We start from the raw sequence: 20146 nt of genomic DNA, 5'->3' as shown, positions 1-20146 counted from the left end.
CTGTGAGGGGTGGGCGTCAAGACTGGACCTCTTTCATTTGACAATCAGGACAATCCTACATGACATGTATGCTTATTCCATTCTGCAAATGGGATATTAAAGCCTAGAGAGGTTGCACAGCTTGTTCAGCATCACATAAAACAGAGATCTGTCATTCACCAATCCTCAAAATCCTCAAAGTTAACCACTGCTTTAAGGAAATCTCCATGTTGATATAGAGGGGAAATAACTAATCAAGATATAGATTAGATTGTTAGGCTAGATGTCACTCATGCCCCTTTCTGTCCTGAAATTTGAGGCTTTCTCTATCTGGATGGTCTGTGGTGTTGCCTTGTGGTTAGGAACTTGGGGTTTAGATTCAGTTCTGGGTTTGAGTCTTGTTCTGTCATGCATGATGGCTGGATTATCTCAGGCAAATGACTTCTTGTTTGAATATACAATGGCTCTCTCTGTAAAAATAACTGCAACAACTCACAGGGTTTTGAGATGAGATAATACAAATAAAGACGTTATCACAATTCCTGGCACATAAGAACCATATGATAAGAATCAACCATGATTATAGTTACTATTCTCAGTGTTTGCATTGGTCTTAGGGGCATTGTTGCCAATGGTTTTGTGCACAGAGTCATTACTTATGGAGCATGTGCTAAGTATGATGTTATTTCATGAAGTCTGTGTAGCTCTGACTGGCCTGTGGGAACTTAAACATTGGTTGTCGTGATGGAGAGAGTGACATGGGGTGAGGGTTGACATGGTTACCCACTGCCCATTTGGAAACCTTAGCCACAGAGTTCTGCATCACCCACTTATCCCCCTAGAGTCTGCATGCTCCAGTTGGGCTCTTGTGGGGAGCAGTGGAAATAAGGAGGAAGAAAAATGTCATCTAAGAGGTGAAAAGGGAAAGGAAATCAGCCTCCCATGATGTGTTAAGCAGTCAAAAATAAGTCCCCAAGGAAATGCTAGGTTTGCATCAGAACTAGAAATCTGTACATAGCAATTTCTCAAACTCAGCATTATCGACAATTTGGTCTAGATAATTCTTCATGGTGGAGGGCTACATTGTATATTGTGGGATGTTTAGCAGCACCCCTGGCACCCACTAGATGTCACTAGTACCACTCCGGTTACGACATGAAATATCTCCAGACATTGCCAATGTCCCCTGGGGAGCAGAATCATCCTGGTTTAGAACTACTAGTATAAAGTAGTATGGGACTGGAGACCCTAACTGCAGCACAAACACTCACCATTGACATAGAGACTGTCTTTGTCCAGGGTGTAGGTTCCCAGCAAGGTGACACCATGGGTCAGCTGACTGAGTTGCTGGTACAATTCTTCTCTATTCAGCCCAGGGCCCATGGGGTCCGGATGATAGGTGCAGATGGCATCCACTCCAGTTGCTGCTCCATCTTTTTCAGTCCTAGGATAGTAGGGACGTGGGAATAGGGGTATCCTGAGATGTAGGAGAATTATATACTTTGTTCAACTCTAGCCTTCAGCTTGCTGCCCCTTGCCCCCAGCCTTGTTTTATGACGTTTCACGTTCCTGGGTCTTGTCTGGTTTCTCATGCACATTCTTTTCTGGGGCCTTCTCAACTAAGATGAGCCAAATATATGGAGCCAAACATGTGGAAACATTCTGGACCTTCCCCTGTCCTTGGTACCCCCCATCCAAGCAACATCCAGGTCTAGCCCAACATCTCACTGGCTTCCCCACCTCCTGTCCCTTCCTCACATCTACCAGTGCACTACTTAAAATAAATGATATCACATCAAAATTCTGCATACAACTCCATGGTTCCTCATGGATCTGAGATATGCCACCCCTTGAAATATCTTTGCCAAAATTTCTTCTAGCTAATACCTATTCATACCTATTCAGCTCAGGCATCACCTTCTCCAGACTGTCTCCACTCCACTTCCTCACAATGAGCTAAAAGTCCATCCTCCAGGCCTCTATGGCCTCCTTGTAGTGAGTGCTTTATCATTGTAGTAATACTGTTCCTATTATGGTTTTAAGTCCATATGGTTGCTGTCCTCTCAATACTGTGGGTACCTTGAGGGAAGGGCCCATGACTGACTCTCTCAGTGCCCTTAGCACCTGTCACAGGCCATGGCCTGAAGTGTGTCACTTTATGTCTGCCTAAAGAGTCAGTGCTGCCCTTTCTGACCAGTGAGCATGAATGCTCCGTGGCTCTGCTTATGCAAGTAATTTAAGACCTTTATTTGACAGCCACCTCTTTCAGGAAGCCCTCTCTGAAATACCCAGTCAGAGGGGATGCCTTTCATCTGAATTCCTGGAAGACCTCAGCCATTTATGATTCTTCTGGTTGCTATGTTCAGGTCCGCACTACCAGGTGAACTTGCCTGTAACAGTGCAAGCCTTCATGTTATAAGAGAAGGAAGTCTCACCTGAGCAAGGTCAGTCTGCAGCCAGAGTACAGTGGGCCAACACTGGTATTCCTGAACAAGGGGCCAAGCTGGGAGGAAGGAGAAAGAATTGAGCAGGAGAGGCTGAGGTGACTGGGTGAGGGAAGGACAAGGCAGGCCAGGGAAAGCATTGTTGGGCTCTTACCAGGCGATTCAGGGCCCTTTCAGTGGAGTTGAACTTCATAGAGCCTGGGTGCTTCATGTCTGGGGTGCAGAGCAGGTTGGTGATGGTGAAGTTGAGGGTAAATGGCACCAGGGCTGGACCCACACCTGCAGCAGGAGGGAGAGAGAGAGGAGACCTATCACAGTCTTAGGCCTGAGACCTCCCCCTGTACGTTAGAGGGAAGACACTAGTGCCATCTCTCTGTTCAGTGCCCAGTAGGTGAAGCCTGAGATATCCCTTCCGGGGTACCCTCCCTCCTTAGCCAGCCAAGGGAGGAGAGGGGACCTCCATGGTAGATGTGTCATAGCAGCTCAAAAGGAAACTTCAATCTTCTCATCCCAGAGTGTTCAAAGGCTGACCTGTCACAACATCTTGGTGGGAAGAGGAGGGGCCAAGACCTTTGGTGTCACAAATGCTTGGACAGTCAAGAAATCCAAACAATAGTAATTTCCATGAAGGAAATGATCATAGAGATGGAATAGAGATTAGAACACATCTATGTGTGAGATATGGGGAAAAGCTACTTTCTAGGAGGAGATCTGAGCAAGAGCCAGCTGACCTGAATCTGGAGGACAAAGAGAAACCAGGAACAGAACTGAGTTCCCATTACAGTGAGAGCAAAGGCCCTGAGGATGGAAAGGTGTTTGGTCTTTGGCGGAACAGAAATGGGGCTGGTATAGCCAGAGATGAGGGAGCAAGGGAGACAGTGGGACAACCTGGGGTTGGGTGGATAGCAGGGTCCAGATCATGCAGGGATTCACCAATCAGAACAGGAGTTGAAGTTTCATGGGACTCAGAGATTAAACTCCTACCTGTAGAGCTGGGAGTGGGAGGCAGAGATGTAGGGAGTCCTGGAGAGAATGTGGAAGTCAGCAGAGCTGAAGGAATGAAAGAATACAACATGAATGCAAATTGTTGGGCTCTATCATGAAGCAATGAGAGGACAGGGCTGTTGACAGGAGCTCGCGTCTCTAATGGGTGGTCTGGAGCTGCTCTGGGGCTGAGAACTGGGGGTCGGTGGATACTTCCCCCCCTCAGGGAGCAGGTGTAAGGAGGAAGCATCCCAGGGGTGCAAGGACATCTGGGCCCTCGTGACTTACTGCTGGTGGTGGGGATCCTGTACTGATGGTTATAACCTGCAGAGAGAGCCAGAGAGGAAGAGTAAGCTGATGGGAGGAGGTTAAGAAAAGAGTAAGGGGTAGGACTTGAAACACACAACACAAATATCCTTGAGTGGTTTCTCTGAGACTCATCAACTTTATAAGTTAAGTTATAAGTTAACTGCCTCATACTCCAGTGCTCATGACCATGTCATCCTCATGGTCACCAACCACAAAGACAATAATGATCAAAATCTCCCTCATCATGTAGGAGTTTACTAGGTGCCTGGGACAGTATTAACCTCATTAAATGAGTATTAGGAACAACAACTTTATGAGAGTATTTTCAGCCTTATTTGTGTTTTCTCTGCCAATTAAATATACCTTTGTCCTTGATCTGAAATTTTCCCACTACCTCACTCTTCAGGGACAGTGTGATCTTTGACATGGTTCCTAGACTTTTATAATGTGGAACCGAGATCATGAGGGTAAGAGAATGAGACATGCAGACAAAGGGGGGAGTCAAATAGAGAGTATAAAGTTGGAGAGTAAGAGGGAAAAGGTAAAAGAGAGTTTGAATAAGTATGGTTCTGGATCATAGTTTGGATCCTCTCTGATGATCTGTAAGTAATACAAGTAAAATTTAGATTTATATTTGATGGTCTGACTGGGCTCCTTGAAATGGAATTCTTCTTTGAGACTGGATCTTGTGGAGGGAGCCCTGTAGTGTACTTAGATTATTCAGGTTTTATCTCATTTGACCTTTATAATAATCTTAGATGATGTTTTTAAAAATTCCATTCTAAAAATAGACACTGAGGCCTAGAGAGGTTGCATGGTTTGTCCAGGGTCACAGAATGAGCAAAAAACCAGGATGAGGGCTTAAGGAAAGACTTGTAAATCACCCAAACCCACACTCAACTACAGCTTTAAGGAATTCTTGAGGACTACTGAAATACAATACAGGTTTTAATCCAGATAGAAAGCCAATGTCAAAGGCAATTCAGTGGGAATGTAATTAATTAATCAACCATTAGTTTAAATTGTCATATTAGAGGTATCTTGATATGCCTTCCTATCCTGAGATTTGAGGCTTGTTCTAGTTAGTCTGTAGGTAGCCTAGTAGTTAGGGGGCCTCTTGGGAGGCCTTGGAGCCAATTTAGGGTTTGAGTCCTATTGCTACCACTTATATTAGCTGTCTGAACTTGGGAAAGTAGATTTCCCTCCTTGAGCCTTGGTTGCTCCTCTGTAAAACATACATAATATGTCACAGGGTATTGGACAGGATTAGTAAAAGGTGATACACAGAACGTTCCAGATCATAGGCATCCCTCAATAAATATTAGCCTTTAGTATAGGCGTTACTGTGGGTTTTGTTGCTAAGAGCATTGGTGCAGCGGGATTTATTGCTAAAAACATTGCTAACAGCCTTGTTGTTTTATACTCAGGTGAGGTGTAATCTGGCTGGCCCCTAGAAAATGCGTAAGGGCCACAGGCTGTCATGACAAAGAGAAAGAGGCAGATCAGTCACCACCTTGGGAACTTGTTGCCTGTTGGGGAGGAGTTAATGCCTACAGCCACTGTGGGCTTGCTTTACCTTCTTCCGTCCCTGACATGCTCCAGATTTGGGTTTCTGTGAAAGGTTACTGCAATAAAGAAGACTTTGGAGGGAATCCTATTTCCATACCTTGGAAGTTGTTCTGGGAGTACCAGGTAATGCACGAAGTGCCAAATCACTCTACTGTACATCTGAAACTAATGTAACACTATATGTTAACCAAGTGGAATTAAAATTAAAATGTTAACAAAAAAAATAGTAGGACTTAGAGACTAACTGACCATGGAATGTCCACACTGCTGATATTTGAGAGACTATATTTGTGCAACTAGAGGAATGTAGTGAAGACAAATATCAGTATTCATGAAAAGAGATGTAACAAAAAAGTGATAGCCCAAGGAAGTGACATCAGCAAACAAAACTTCACATTAATGAAATTTTCAGAGTAGTTTACCATACTGGAAAGCACACAGGGTAAAATGCTGGAATCTGATCAAAAATTAGAAAGTAATATAACAATTCACCTTGGCAGAGAAAAAGGCAGGCCCTGTATTGTAAATCAGGTGATAAGAAGGTTCCTAAGAATTTTCCTAAAATAGGAAAAGGATATTTTCCTAAAATACCCCTTTCATTCTCAAAGTTTCTAATATTTAAAATGACAATGTACAAAATAAATATTAGATTTACAAGAAAGAAAGGAAGAGAGAGAGAGAGAGAGAGAGAGAGAAAGAAAGAAAGAAAGAAAGAAAGAAAGAAAGAAAGAAAGAAAGAAAGAAAGAAGAAAGAGAAGGAGAAGAGAGGAAGGAGAGAGGAAGGAGGGAAGGAAGGAAAGTTGCTTTCTAGGTGTTCTGATGGAAGAGAATTTCCCCTTGGAAATTCTAAGTTGGCCCAAAACTATGAACGTGGATACTGAGAAACTGTACCAAGGAGCGCCCATCTGGGAGTCAAGAGGAGACCCCAACAGCAATGGAGGTGCTCACCATTGACACAGAGACTGTCCCTGTCCAGGGTGTAAGAGCCCAACCGAGTGACACCATGGGTCTGCTGGCTTAGCTCCCAGTACAGCCGCTTTCTATCCAGCCTAAAGCCTGTGGGATCTGGGCGGTAGGTGCAGACTGCGTCCATTCTGGTGCTTGTTCCATCCTCTTCAGCCCTGGGGAAAGAAAGACACAGGGATAGGGACATGCAAAAAAAAAAAAAAAAAAAAAGGAATAGGGACATGCAGAGACACCTGAGAGTTGGCCACTTTTGACAAAGCCTTCCTTCGTTGAACCCCTTGGTGTGTATTAGCACTCTTCTCTGGGTTTCATCTGCTTTCTCAAACACATCTTTTTATGTCTCATATGGGGATCCAGACCACCCCACCTTAAATGCAGTATTCTCCAGGGCTACTCCATACCTAATTTCCCTCTTTTGCTCCTCAATCATTTTATTAATTGGTTTATGTTCATTGTGTCAACTACCAGCACCTAGTACAGTCCTTGTCCACTCAAGAAGGTAAGTATAGATGGTGTCCCCTCCAGTAACAGCTGAATCCTGCTTGGGTCATGGAATAGGGGGTGTGGAGTTTCCGGGGAGGAAACAAGAATCCTGAGCCCAGGCCACGTATGGAAAGGAATAGCAAAGGACTGAAGACCTTGGAGGAGGTGAGTGAGTCACCCCTGTGGCTGACTGTGACACTGTGTAACAGCCGTCATGGAGCCTGAAAGGAAGACTTTGTTTTAAGTTGGTGAATCCCAAGCCAGACTAACCCATTGGGAATCCCAACCCATTGGGAACACCTTAGGAGCAGGCAACCAAGTTTGGAGAAAAACAGAGAAAATGAATTAAGAGGTGATAAGAGGACTTTTGTCCTGAATTTAAGCTGAACCTACTATGCTTGGCCCACACTGGGGGCTTTACAATGAGAAAGATCCCCTTCTTCCCTTGCCTGGGAATTCTTTCTATTATCCATGATACTCAAAGCATAGTTGTCAAAGTGTGGCCCAGGGACTCCTGGTATTCCCAAACTCTTACAGGGAGTCCATCAAGTAAAAATATTTTCATATTCATACCAAGACATTATTTTCACTTTTATTCTCTCAGGAGTGTCACTGTGAATTTTTTTCCAGAGGCCACAAAGTGAAATATTGTAAAAGACTGAATGCAGAAGCAGATATCCCAGTGTCTTCTCCTAAGCCAGACATTAAAAAGATCTGCATAAAGGTAAGTAATGGCTCTCTTCTTGTTATGCTTTTGGGGGAGGCAGGGGAAATATGGCTATTATTCATTAAATTATGTTATTTATGTTAACATGTCATATAGTTATTACTTTTAATAAATTAATGAATAAATATTTATAACATTTGTTTTAATTTCTAATCCAGTAAATACTAGCAGAAATAACCTCCAAATCCACAGGCTCTTTGGAGTTCTGAGTGCTTTTAAGGATGTAAGTTGTTAATCCCTGTGACCTTGAGCACTGCTGTATTGTGGTTAAAAGGAGGAATTCAAGATCTAGAACTTTTGGGTTCAAATCCTGGCTCCTCTCAAGTAAGTTGACTACTCTGAGCCTCAGTGTTCTCTTCTGCAATGTAGGATAATAATCATGTTGTTGTAAAGATGAAATGAATGAAAACATGTATATTGCTTAGATTTTTAGGTGGCATATCATATGGGCAATATTATCTTATTGATTCCCCCATCTCATGGGGTGATGGGGGCAGGTGTGGTGAGTAGAACTCATTAGGATGGTTTGGGTCTACAACACTCCAGGAACCTCTTCTCACGAAGCCATTTGAGTAGAAGACACCCCTCTCTGGCGGATGACTTGCATTGGCTGGATGCAAGACCCCAAGGAGAAGTCATAAGGTCGTGAAATGTACGGAAAGAATTCTGAGCCCCCACTGACCTCAGAAGACACCAAATGGGCATAGGCAGAGAGGAGAAGATGGATTATTTCTGCAGAGTTCAGGTCCATTTGGGAATTTTTAAATTGCAATATATCCTGCCAGTATTCAACATTTGGGTTTTTTGCCCCCTTTGGTTCTATATAACATCCTTTGGGAAAGTCCCTATCTCTTTTCAAGGAATATACTGCAGAATTGCAGTGTCCAGAGTTTGTCCCCAATAGGGTAGATAAGAGCTGGGGCAGGCAGAGTGTCGGGGATTCTGGGGACATGGTTGGCAAAGATACTACACTGGCTAATATTATTAGATCTCATTGAGTGTTCACAATGGGCTAGGCATTGTGATGAGTGATTAAGAACCCCAAGAGTAAGGTACTAGTATTATCACCACTTTGTAGATAATGTGATTGAAGAACAGAGAGGTTATACAACTTTCCCAAGGTCACACAGCTAGCAAATGGGAGGGCAAAGGTTCAAACCCAGGCACTTTGGATCCAATATGATATGCTGCCTCTCGGCAAAGGCCAGAGGCTGTGGTTGACTGGGATGTGGGGGACCAAGAAAGGAGAGAACTGGGGTTCTGTAAGTCCTTTGGAAGAAGCCTCACCTGTGCAAGGTCAGCCTGCAGCCAGCGTAGAGGGAGCCAACACTGCTGTTTTCGAACAAAATCCTGAGCTGGGAACAAATGAGAGGGTGATGAGCTGGAGAGGCCAAGACTTCAGGGTTTGGCAGGCTTGGAAGAAGGTGAGCTTTGGTGGGGGGCTCTCACCAGGCGCTGCAGGTCTTTCTCAGTGGCATTGAATATCTCAGAGGCCGAGTTTTCCATGTCCTCTGTGTAGTACAGGTTGGTGATGGTGAAGTTGATGGTAAAAGGTGTCAAGAAAGGAACTGCAGCTGTGGTGGTGGGGAGAGTAAAATGACCCAGTCCTGAGTCAGTCCTGGGCTAGGGATGGGAGGGAAGGCTCTGAGGACATACCTTAACTCCAGCACTGATTTGGGGTTTGGCCTAGAATGGCCTGCTGTTCAAGACCCTCCCATACAGGGTGACCAACCATCCCAGTGTTCCCAGGACTATGTGAGTTCCTGGGATCAGACGTCCGGTTGGAAAAGTGAGACAGTCTTGGGAAAACCAGGGTGAGTTGGTCACTGTCCTCTCACTTCCCCTTGTCTCTTACCATTTCAGCACACAGCAATGCTTGCATCTCCTTGTCTCAGGGGAATAAACAGGCCCAGGGAGCAATGATTGATGGGAGCTGATGGATAAATACCTCAGCTCCCTAACTGCCCCTGCAGAGAGGATGACTCCAAAATTCATGTTCTGTACATTCTCCCAGGATCCCCTTCAGCCTCTAGAACTGATATATTTCTATTGTTCAAAGCACCCAGTGTTTGGTATTCACCGCTGCCCTAACAAACTAGTACACCACATGACTCAGCAATTCTTTCTCGAGATATTATCCCAAAGAATTGGAAACAGAGACTCAAACAGATCCATGCATACCCACATTCATCACAGCATTGTTCACAGTAGCCAAAAGGTGGAAACAGCCTGAGTGTCCATCAACAGATGAACAGACAGATAAAATGTGGCCCATCCATACAATGGAATGTCATTCATCCATAAACAGGAATGAAATTCTGATACACGCTATGACGTGATGAACCACCATGACATTGCACTCAGTGAAATAAGCCAGACACACACAAAAAAACAAATATACTGTTTCCACATACATGAGATCTCTAAAATAGGCAAATTCAAGAAGACAGAAGTGGATTAGAGGGGCTGAAAGGAGTCCAAAGGAAAGCTAACGTCTAATGGGTACACAGATTCTGTTTGGGGTAATAAAACGTTTTGGACAAAGGATGATATTTGTAAAACACTGTGAATAGAATTAATGCCACTGAATTATACATTTAAAGTGGTTTAAATGGCTAGTTTTATAGCATATATATATTCTTACTGCAGCAAAAAAAAAAAAAGTCATTCTTACTTGTTTCTGAAGTAACACTCAGAGAGGCCAAGGTGGACATCTCAGGTGAGGTCTCAGCGACAAAGGAACTTCCTGCCATTGTACTGAAGGTAGTTGTGGTCTCTGCCATGGTGGGGCCTGAACCTGTAGCGGCTAAATTAGTGGTTTCAAGAATTGTGGTTTTCAGGACAGTAGTTGCACTCAATCCTTCCCTGTGGCTTGTTTTAGGTGGTATTGGGGTCTCTGATGCTCTCAAGGTCACAGTCTTGGACAATTCAGGGGGTCCAACTGATGTCACAGGTGATGATGGTTCTGTGCCCCAGGAAGTTAAGGTATAAGGCTCGCCGGTGGTTTCAGGGGTACTGACAAGCCCAAGAACACCAGCAGTCAACGTTGAGATACCTGTGCCGGCATCTGATGCAGGGCTGGTGGCCAGTAAGCCTGTGGTTGCCAAAAAAGTAGGGGAAAGAGTTGAAGTTGAACTAGTGCTGATGTCTGTGCCAGGACCTGTGGAGAGTGAGGCTGTTTCTGCAGAAACACCAGGTGAGACAGTTGGGCCTAGATGAACTCTGCTGGTCTTGGTCACAGATGTGGCGAAGGATGTTGTTTCTGCTGAACTGAAGGAAACAGTCTGAGTTGGAAGAGCTGCACTGATCTCCAACTCGGGTTGGATAGATAATGAGGCTATGGTCTCTGGTAAATGAGGAAAAGCAGTTGTGCTTGTCTTTGCACTGGACTGGGTGACTGATAAGGTTGTAGTTGCTGGTTCACCAGGAGAAAGTGTCACACTTGGAATAGTCATATTGGCATCTGTCTTAGAACTAGGGAACCAGGAGGTAACCATATCTGTTATACCAGGAGAGACTGTTGGAGCTGGAGCAATTGAACTGGCTTCTGTCCCATGGCTGGTGGCCATCAAGTGTGTGGTATATGGTTCACTATGGGAAATATTGGGGGTTGTCCTGGGAACTGCTGGGCTGGTCTCTGTAGGATGGTTGACCAATGAGACTGCTGTATCTGACTCCCCAGGGGAAGAAGGCAGAGCTGGAACAGCTGAACTGGCTTCTTTCTCAGGATGGGTGACCCATGAGGCTGTGGTCTCTAGTTCATGCAGAGAATTAGTTAGACTTGAAAAAGTTGTATTGGTTTCTGCTTCAGAACTGGTAACCAGTAAGGTCACTAACCCTGGCACACTGGATGAGATAGTTTTAGCTGGAAGTGAATTGACTTCTACCCCTGGAGTTGTGGCTGTTGAGAGTGAGGTATCTGATTCACTGTAGGAGAAATTTGGAGTTATTGTGGAAACAAGTGTGCTGGTCTTTGTGGAATGGGTGACATGTAAGGCTGTTGTATCTGAATCATGTGAGGAATCAGTAAGAGTTAGAAAAGTTGTACTGGTCTCTGCCCCAGAACTGGTGACCAGTGAGGTTGCCACCCCTGATACACCAGGGGAGACAGTCAGAGTTGGAACAGAACTGGTCTGTGATCCAGAATGATTAACCCATGGGACTGTGTTTGTTGGTTCACCAGAAGAAAGAGTTCGAGGTGAAATAACCATACTGGCATCTGTCCCAGAACTGGTGGCCTGTGAAGTCACTATATCTGGTACACCAGGGGAGACAGATGTAGTTGGAACAGCTGAACTGGCTTCTGTCTCAAGGCTGGTGGCTGTTGAGGGTGCACTTTCTGATTCACTATGGGAAACATTGGGGATTGTCCTAGGAACCATTGGGCTGGACATTGCAGGATGGGTGACCAAGGAAACTGTTGTATCTGATTCATGCAGGGATTCAGTCAGAGTCAAAGAGGTTGTACTGGCATCTGTCCTGGAACTAGTGGCCTGTGAGGTCACCATAGCTGGTATACCAGGTGAGACAGTAATTGCTGGAGTGGTTGAGCTGGCTTCTGCTCCAGAAGTGGTGGCCATAGAAAGTACAGTGTCTAATTCACTTTGGGAAAAATTTGGAGTTATCCTGGAAACAGATGTGCTGTTCTCTTTGGAATGAGGCCATGAGGCTGTTGTATTTGGTTCACCAGGGGAAACAGTCAAAGTTGTAATAGTGGAAATAGTTTCTGTCCCAGGAGAGACAGCTGGAGTTGGAATGGCTGAACCAGTCTGTGCCCCAGAATGGGTAACCAATGAGACTATTGTATCTGGCTCACCAGGAGAAATAGTCAGGGTGTGATCAGCTGGGCTGATCTCCACTCCAGAACTAGTATCCAGTGAGGTCACCAGCCCTGGCTCACCAGGGAAGACATGTGAAGTTGGAATGGCTGAACTGCTCTGTACCCCCGGATGAGTGACCCATGAGGCAGTGGTCTCTGATTCATCTTGGGAATCAGCCAGAGTTGAAATAGCCATACTAGTCTCTGCTCCAGGACTGGTCACCAGTGAGGTCACAATTTCTGGTACACCAGGGAAGACAGTCAGAGTTGGAACAGCTGAACTGACGTCTTCCCCAGAACTGGTTGGGGGTATGCTATATGATTCACTGTGGGAAGCATTCAGGGTTTCCCTGGAAACAGTTGAGCTGGTTTCTGCAGGATGAGTGACCCATGAGGTTGTGGCCTCTGGCTCACCAAAGAAAACAGTCAGAGTTGGAACAGGTGAACTGTTCTTTGCTTCGGAACTCAGGACCAGTAACGGTGTGGTTTCTGACCCTCTATTGAAGACAGATGAGGTTGTCCTGGGAACCTCTGTGCTGGTCTCTGCTTCAGGTCTGGTGGCCAATGAAGCTGTCATTTCTAGAACATCAGGGGAAACATCTGGGGCTGTAATAATTGTTCTTCTTGTGCTTGTGCTGGCCGTTTTACCTGATGTCCCGAGGAGAGTCAGCATTCCGGAAGTGGGAGTAGAGACTGTAGTGGTCAAAGTTGCTGTAGAGGTGGGCTTCAGAGCTGTGATCTCTGCTCTTTCTGTCCACTCTGTTGGTAGTCCTGTGAATTGGGGGATGGACACACAGTTTGGACAAAATGATTGTTGCTTACTGTTCTGGCAATAGCTTATTTTTTCTCCACATGAGGAAAGGAAGAGAAATGTGTCTGCCTGGGATATGCCTGCAGTGCTTCTGGAATGGGAAAAGGAATTGTCATTGACATTCCTGCACCTTCCCCTTCTCACCTTGTGCTGTAACTCCGTGAATTCTTAACCACTCCCTGTTCCCAAATGTTGTCTGTACTCTTCAGTCCCTAACCCTTTGTTCAAGCTGTTTTCTCTGTCTGCCTTGCCCATCTTTCATCAGCTTCCAGACTCTCAAATTGACCTTTACATGTCAATCCATGTCAGAATTAATTTCTCCCTTCTCAATATTTCACTATTCTACTGCCTGAGTCTGCACCCTGGCACTCCTCACAGTCTGCTTGATAATAGCTATTAATAGCTAGAAGACTGCTTGGCATATAGGAGGCGTCCACAAAAATTTGTTGAATAAATGAATGAATGAGTGAATGAACGGATATGTAGATGGATGTATGCAGAGACAGGTCTCCTTTGGCTTGAGAGAGATTATGTGTCATTGTACTTAAGAACTTGGGTTCTGGAAGAAGGCAGTCCTGCACTTACATTCTGGCTTCTCCACTAATTGGATGTATTATCAAACCTTGCTCGACTTTCATCTTCTCATTTGAAAAGTAGGTATAAGTAGAGTGGCCATCTCAGAATGCTGATAAAAATGTACCAAGCTGGGGCGCTTGGCTGGCTCAATCGGTTGGGCAGCCAACTCTTGGTTTCGGCTCAGGTGGTGATCTCACGGTTGTAGGATCGAGCCCCATGTTGGGCTCTGTGCTCAGCCTAAAGTCTGTTCAGATTTCTCTCTCCCTCTCCCCTGCTCTTGCTCTCTCACTCTTACGCATGCTCTCTCGCTCAAATAAATAAATAAATCTTTTTTAAAAGTGCACCAAGCCTGGTGCCTCCTGGCTCACAATACTACCACTGCTACTTCTACAACTACCTGCTGTTACTGCCATTACTACTGTCACTGCTACTACCTACCATGACTGCTCTTATTGCCACTATTACTAATGCTGTGACTACTACCACGGCTAATATCTACCATCATTGCTGTTACCTCTATTACCATTGTTACTATTATTGTTGTTACTGCTACTCTTACCAACTATTACTGGTTATTACTACTGTTTCTACAACTGCTACTTTTTGTATTTCCACTACAAAATAACTATTTGCGGAGTCAGATTTGCCAGGAATCATGCTAGACCAGTACTGAAGCTGGCCAGGGTGACTGGAATTCAGACCCTGAAGATGCATAAAGTCACATTGGCTGAGACAGCAGCTGCTGACTGGAGCTTCAAAAAATGGTCCCCAGGAAGGCAGGAGAACAACCAGCAGACTTCTCTATAAGGACCACAAGACTATCGGCACTTGATCCAGGGACAAAATAAAGGGGATTTAGACTCTGATGGAAAAGTGATGTCCCTCTTTTGCTAAGACTATCCCAAACCCCTAAATTTCTGAGAGTGGACATACTGAAGTGCTTAATATGTATTTGGTGATGAGGAGGAAGAGGAGGGGAAAGAAGAGGAGGAGGGGGAAAGGAGGAAGAGGGACATTTGCAAGCACCTAGCATGTTTTATCTCTTTGATCCTCACCAGAGCACTGAATATACATCATATTATTCTTGTGGTTTCATAGAAGAGAAAGACAGAAACTCAGAGATCATCATCTGCCAAGGTCACACAGCTACTGACTGCTAATGTGGAAATTCAAACATTATTCTGCCTCATGTTAAACCAATGCTCTCTGGCACTGTAGTGTATCATTCTCTAACTGAATTTCAGGATTTTGTGGGGGTTCTGATGAAAAGAGAAGAACGTAAGGAGGAAATACACATCTGGAGAGAATGTTAAACAGAAGTTTTTTGGTTCAGGTTCTCAATCCGGGGTGATTTTGTTCCCAGGGGATACTTGGCAATGTTGGGAGACAGTCTTGGTTGGCACAACTGTGTGTATGTGTAGGATGCTACTGGCGTCTAATGAGTAGAAGCCAAGGATGCTGCTAAACATCCTACAGTGCACAGGACAGCTCACAAGTAATTATTTGCCTAATAGGGCTGAGGTTGAGAAACCCTGCTCTATATTGAAAGGAGTCAATGAAAACTGTTAGCTATTCCTCATATGCTTTGCTATCTAAATACTGGTCACCACCTGAAACCCAGTGATTCATTTCCTGGTGAACTGATGTAACCAATCCTGTCAATGCCCAACTATATTCCATATAGTGACCCCAAGGGGGTCCTGATGCAGCCCCTGTGACTCCACTCCTAAGGGCTCTCACTTAGCCTGTGGCGGGGGCAGGGGGTAGGCTGGAAGTATTGAGAGTTATTACCCAAGGATCAAACATTCTAGAGCCAATGATAGAAGAGAGTCGGACAACAAATGCCCCATCCACTTCGTTCCTCAGATAGAACAACACTGAGGTACTCTCTGCTGTCTCCCAGAGCTTCCTAGTGGGACTGACACTGTTGTTCACAGCTGTGGCCTGCTCATGAATGCAACTTGCATTCACTTCCTTTCCTTGTGTTCTCCAGTGCTTCCTGGGACTATCCCCCACCTGAGACAAGCCACTTGCCCCATATCCTTAACTCAACTCTGCTTTTGAGGAAATCCAACCAAAGACACCTGGGTCACAGGATGAGACTAATCATCTGATTGTGGGGTAACTCTGTCTAAAGCCTGTATCTTGCAGAAAGCTTCCAAAATGTAAAATAGTCTGGGCTCCAAAAATCTTGGGAATAAATCAATGGGTATGGGGAACTTTAGCTTTTAACCACACAGTGAGGAGAACCCCTTCCTATACACCTGCACTTCTTAAACTCTCAGGCAGAATAATCACTGAGAAATGTTAGCAGGTGCCTTTTAGAGAGAAAGATTATGTAGTCAAGTAACTGTAAAACTCTTATGTTGAATAAAGCTAAACACTTTCTTTACAGTAGGATTTCTCAGAGCCTTTAAAATGTTTATACGTTATGGTTCTTTAGGAAGGAACAACATGTTTGTCAAACCTTTTTTTGCCTCAAAATTCTTTGTCCTTTTGTTAAAGAATATCCAACCAAGCATTACCAAGCCTTAGAAGGTTTTCTGAATGTTGTTTTCTGCCTCTGTCTCCAGTATCATTTTCCACCACTCCATCCTTCTATCTCACATTTTAGCAATTTTTTTGTACCTCCCAAATATTTCCAGTCTTATCCCTCTCTATGCCTTTGCACGTGCCTGTTCCCTCTATCCAGAATGTCTTCATCAACCCCCTTCATCTTTCTGTTAAATCCCTAGTCATTCTTTCAAACCCAATTCAAATATTATCTTCCTCATTAAGCTTTCCTTCTATAGTTCAAATATATCTTCATTGCATATGTTTAAAGTTGCATCATAGTAATTCTGTTCCTTTGTTGCTTCCCTGCTGGTCTGAGAGCTCCATGGATACAGTATTTTCTTTTTTTTTTTAATTTTTAAAAATTTATTTATGATAGTCACAGAGAGAGAGAGAGAGGCAGAGACACAGGCAGAGGGAGAAGCAGGCTCCATGCACCGGGAGCCCGACGTGGGACTCGATCCCAGGTCTCCAGGACCGCGCCCTGGGCCAAAGGCAGGCGCCAAACCGCTGCGCCACCCAGGGATCCCTGGATACAGTATTTTCATCTGTGCATCCTCCATTTCAGCACAGCCTCTAATACAATGAAAGTGATTAATAAGCATTTTCAGAATTAAGTTAAACTGGGTCATATTTGTGGAACTGACATATCCAATCTTGAACTCAACTCACTATGCATGTTATGAGTAAAAAAAAGTGGCAACATCCACCCGGTAGCTATTAGACAAAAATCCAGCTAAGACAGGGAAGCCCATGGCCACCCCACCATTGTTCTTCCTCTAAAGAAACAAACATGCCATCTCTCTGGAAAAGGAAATAAGGCCACATGTGGGATTACTGGGAAGTAAGCAAAGTTGAACCTACCTCTAGGACTAGCAGATGATGTGGGTGACACATGGACATGGATTGGTCCTGTGGCACCTCCATGGACTGCTTCATTGGGTATCTTTGTGATGCGTTCCACGATGCCATCAGTCCCTGCAAGTGAGGTTGGAGAAGAAACCTGAGTTAATTCATCTTATCCAGAAGGAGAGCACTGTCTAACTGGATCCACTTAGATGACTATACAATTCAATTCTTCTCAAGTCCATCTGTATGGACTTGAGCCAGGCTATGTGTTACGAGTGGCCACCCCTGTCCATTGACCCATTCATCCACCTGTAGATTTGTCCATCTTTCCTCCCACCTATCCCTATATCTACCCATCCATCCTTCCTTCTTATCTCCCTTCTCTACATCAATCCTCCTTTCTATATATCAGATCTCTCTTCTTTCATTTATATGTCTTTCCATTCTTCCTTTTACCCTTATATCCATCCAACCACTCTTCTATATTCTTATCATCACACTCATCACTTGCTTACTGAATATCCATGACTCAACTACTGAGCCACCTTTTAAGACATGCATCAACACTATTCAATGTGTCTAATTTTACTGTGAATTGAGAGGTAGCCAATTCATCTTCCTATAGATATTGTCTAGCAACGCAGGTGCTAAAGTAGTTAGAGGACTTCGTTACACTTGTCTCCCAAACAAAAGTTGGGGGCAAATTCAACTTTTCAGAGGAATTCAATCCCCAAGAGGTTCCCTTCTTCATCTAAGGATCTCTTGGAGATGGTGTACCTCCTTGACCCCGAATCCTTCCCCCATTGCATCATTACTTTGTTCCATCATTTCCTTTGCTCACCTTTTCCTTTCACTTTTCCCTTACTTTTGACTCTGTTCTTAATATAGAAACACACTCAATTCAAAGGGGGATATCCTAACTCTGGGAAACAAACAAAGGGTTGTGGAAGGGGAGGACAGTGGGGGGATGATGGGGTAACCGAGTGACGAGTACTGAGGAGGGCACTTGATGGGATGAGCCCTGGGTGCTATACTATATGTTGGCAAATTGAATTTAAAGTAGAAAATGTAATTAAAATGGGGGATATCTCCCCGGCATCTATGTGTAGTTCTAGTTCTAGTTCTTTGCAACTTATTCATACTCCCTTCATTAAAGTCCCTGAGTGCCCAAATGTTATAGAAAGACTCCCCTCATTTCAATTTGACTATTAGTAGCATTTGACAGAACTGACCATTTTCCTTCCTAAAAATCTCCCATCCTACAACTTCTGCAATGTCAGAGTCTCCTGCTTTTTCTCCTCCCTTTCTGACCACTCCTACTTAGCCTAATAACTAAGAACATAGACTCCTAGAGCCACACAGTCTGAATTCTTACCACTTACTAGCTTTGTGATTGATTTTGAGTGGATTACATAACCGTCTGTGCCTCATTTTACTAATCTGTAAAAATGGGTTTATAATCATCCTTTCTTCAAATTGTGTTCCAGTAAGGATTAAATAACTTAATACAACAGTGCCTGACACAGAATAAGTGCCCTATAAAAAAACCTGCTGTTGTTAGCATTATCATCATAATCATAGTAATGTTAAAACATCTATCATGGTACTAGAATCATCTACTTGCTTACTTTGTTTCCTAGTTTCTAGCCTAGGACTGAGGATAGATCAACAAATGTTTCCCAAAAGAATTTCCGTGCAGTTATAAACTCATTAACTCCCTTATGCCTTTCAGGAAAAGGGTCATTTCATATAAGCCACTAAAAATAGACGTATAGGAGCTGTGGGACCTTACTTGTCAACTGTGTTGAATTTACAGGAAGTTGAGAAGGACTTGTCACTGCTTCCAAGTGAATTTGTTCTGTTATTCTGGTATCCACATTGGATGACAAAGATGTCCTGACTGGTTCAGTCCATGTTTCCAAAGTACTGACCACAGCCAAGGGTTGTTCAGCAGTGCTCTTCTCTGTCCCGATGTTGGTGCCCACTGTACGCTGGGTAACCAGTGAGGAAGTAATTCCCTGAGGGGCTGGGCTGATTGAAGAATAAGCAGTAGTGAAGGTCGAAGAGGGAAATGGTATTGAAGCTGATGAAAGTAGACTCTCTGCAATGGTGGACATGGCATCTTCAGGGCCTGGTTCTGTTCTCAAAAATGAACTGGATGAGAAGGCAGCTGGGCTGGCACCTGAAACTCCAGATGTGACTGTAGCTGCAGACAGAGAAGGCACCGATGTGTCAGTTGAAATGGCCTCACCTGAAGACAGCTTTACGGTGCTCAGGTGATAAGTAATTTCTGACACAGACATGGAAAGCTTGGGTTCTGGAGAGGAGGTTATACCAGCAGACCCTGCACAAGAGAGAAGCATAAGAGTGAGAGAGAGATTTCCACTGAAATTTTAGCACACTGGCCAGCTGAAGGCTGGTCTGAAACCAAAACCAAAAAGGTAATATCAGACTTGAAACACTTCAAAACATGGTGGACGAGGAGATAAAGGTGTATATGTGGGAGTAGTGGAACTAGAGTCCAGGGATATGAGTATCTCCTGCAGTCCAGAAAAGACAAGGGAAAGTGGACCTGTCTCAATGTTCTGGGGTCAAAAAAAGACAAGTACTGAAGTAGACATAGTGGTCTCCTCCATAGAACAGATACTATCAACTGGAAAGAGGCTCTGCAAGGTCACAGAGAAGGGGACAGAGGAAGGTGTATGATATCTACCAAGGCTAGTCAGCACATTAAAGTTATATTTATAAAAAATATTCATACTTTTAAAATCTGTGGTAACATCAAAGGTGGCCAATGTTTCAAGGAAGGTGTTCTTAAAAACTAGAGGTAAAATGATTTTAGTTTCCAAGACTATAAGAAGAAACTAAGCTTTACAGGGACAAAAATGAGAAGTGAGGTCACAGGAATAGGAAATGACATTTACTAAAGATACTGTGAAAAAAATTTAAAAGTAATATCGTGGAAGGGATCACTGCCAGAAAAACGAAGCACAAAGTTTGAAAAAAGAAAAAAAATTTCACATAACCCCTTACAAACATTCACAATACTAGTGGTCATGTAGCCTGTGCTAAAACCA

The 20146-nt window shown here is 44.1% G+C and overlaps 1 protein-coding gene across 1 annotated transcript in view; it reads right to left on the bottom strand.

Annotated features, from left to right (window-relative positions):
- MUC16 (mucin 16, cell surface associated) overlaps positions 1-20146 on the bottom strand; it is a 111737-nt gene that overhangs the window by 60149 nt on the left and 31442 nt on the right. Inside the window, exons 5-15 of the mRNA XM_072787396.1 lie at positions 18862-19413; positions 17085-17198; positions 10136-13051; positions 8911-9035; positions 8749-8816; positions 6234-6406; positions 3696-3731; positions 3408-3473; positions 2578-2702; positions 2415-2482; positions 1251-1423 (exon numbers count right to left, since the gene is read on the bottom strand). Of these exons, the coding sequence (XP_072643497.1) occupies positions 1251-1423; positions 2415-2482; positions 2578-2702; positions 3408-3473; positions 3696-3731; positions 6234-6406; positions 8749-8816; positions 8911-9035; positions 10136-13051; positions 17085-17198; positions 18862-19413 (4416 nt within the window). The remainder of the gene's footprint in view (positions 1-1250; positions 1424-2414; positions 2483-2577; positions 2703-3407; positions 3474-3695; positions 3732-6233; positions 6407-8748; positions 8817-8910; positions 9036-10135; positions 13052-17084; positions 17199-18861; positions 19414-20146) is intronic.

The sequence above is a fragment of the Canis lupus genome, chromosome 19, assembly GCF_048164855.1.
Source record: "Canis lupus baileyi chromosome 19, mCanLup2.hap1, whole genome shotgun sequence".
Lineage (NCBI taxonomy): Eukaryota > Metazoa > Chordata > Mammalia > Carnivora > Canidae > Canis > Canis lupus.
This window is presented reverse-complemented; position numbering and strand designations above follow the sequence as displayed.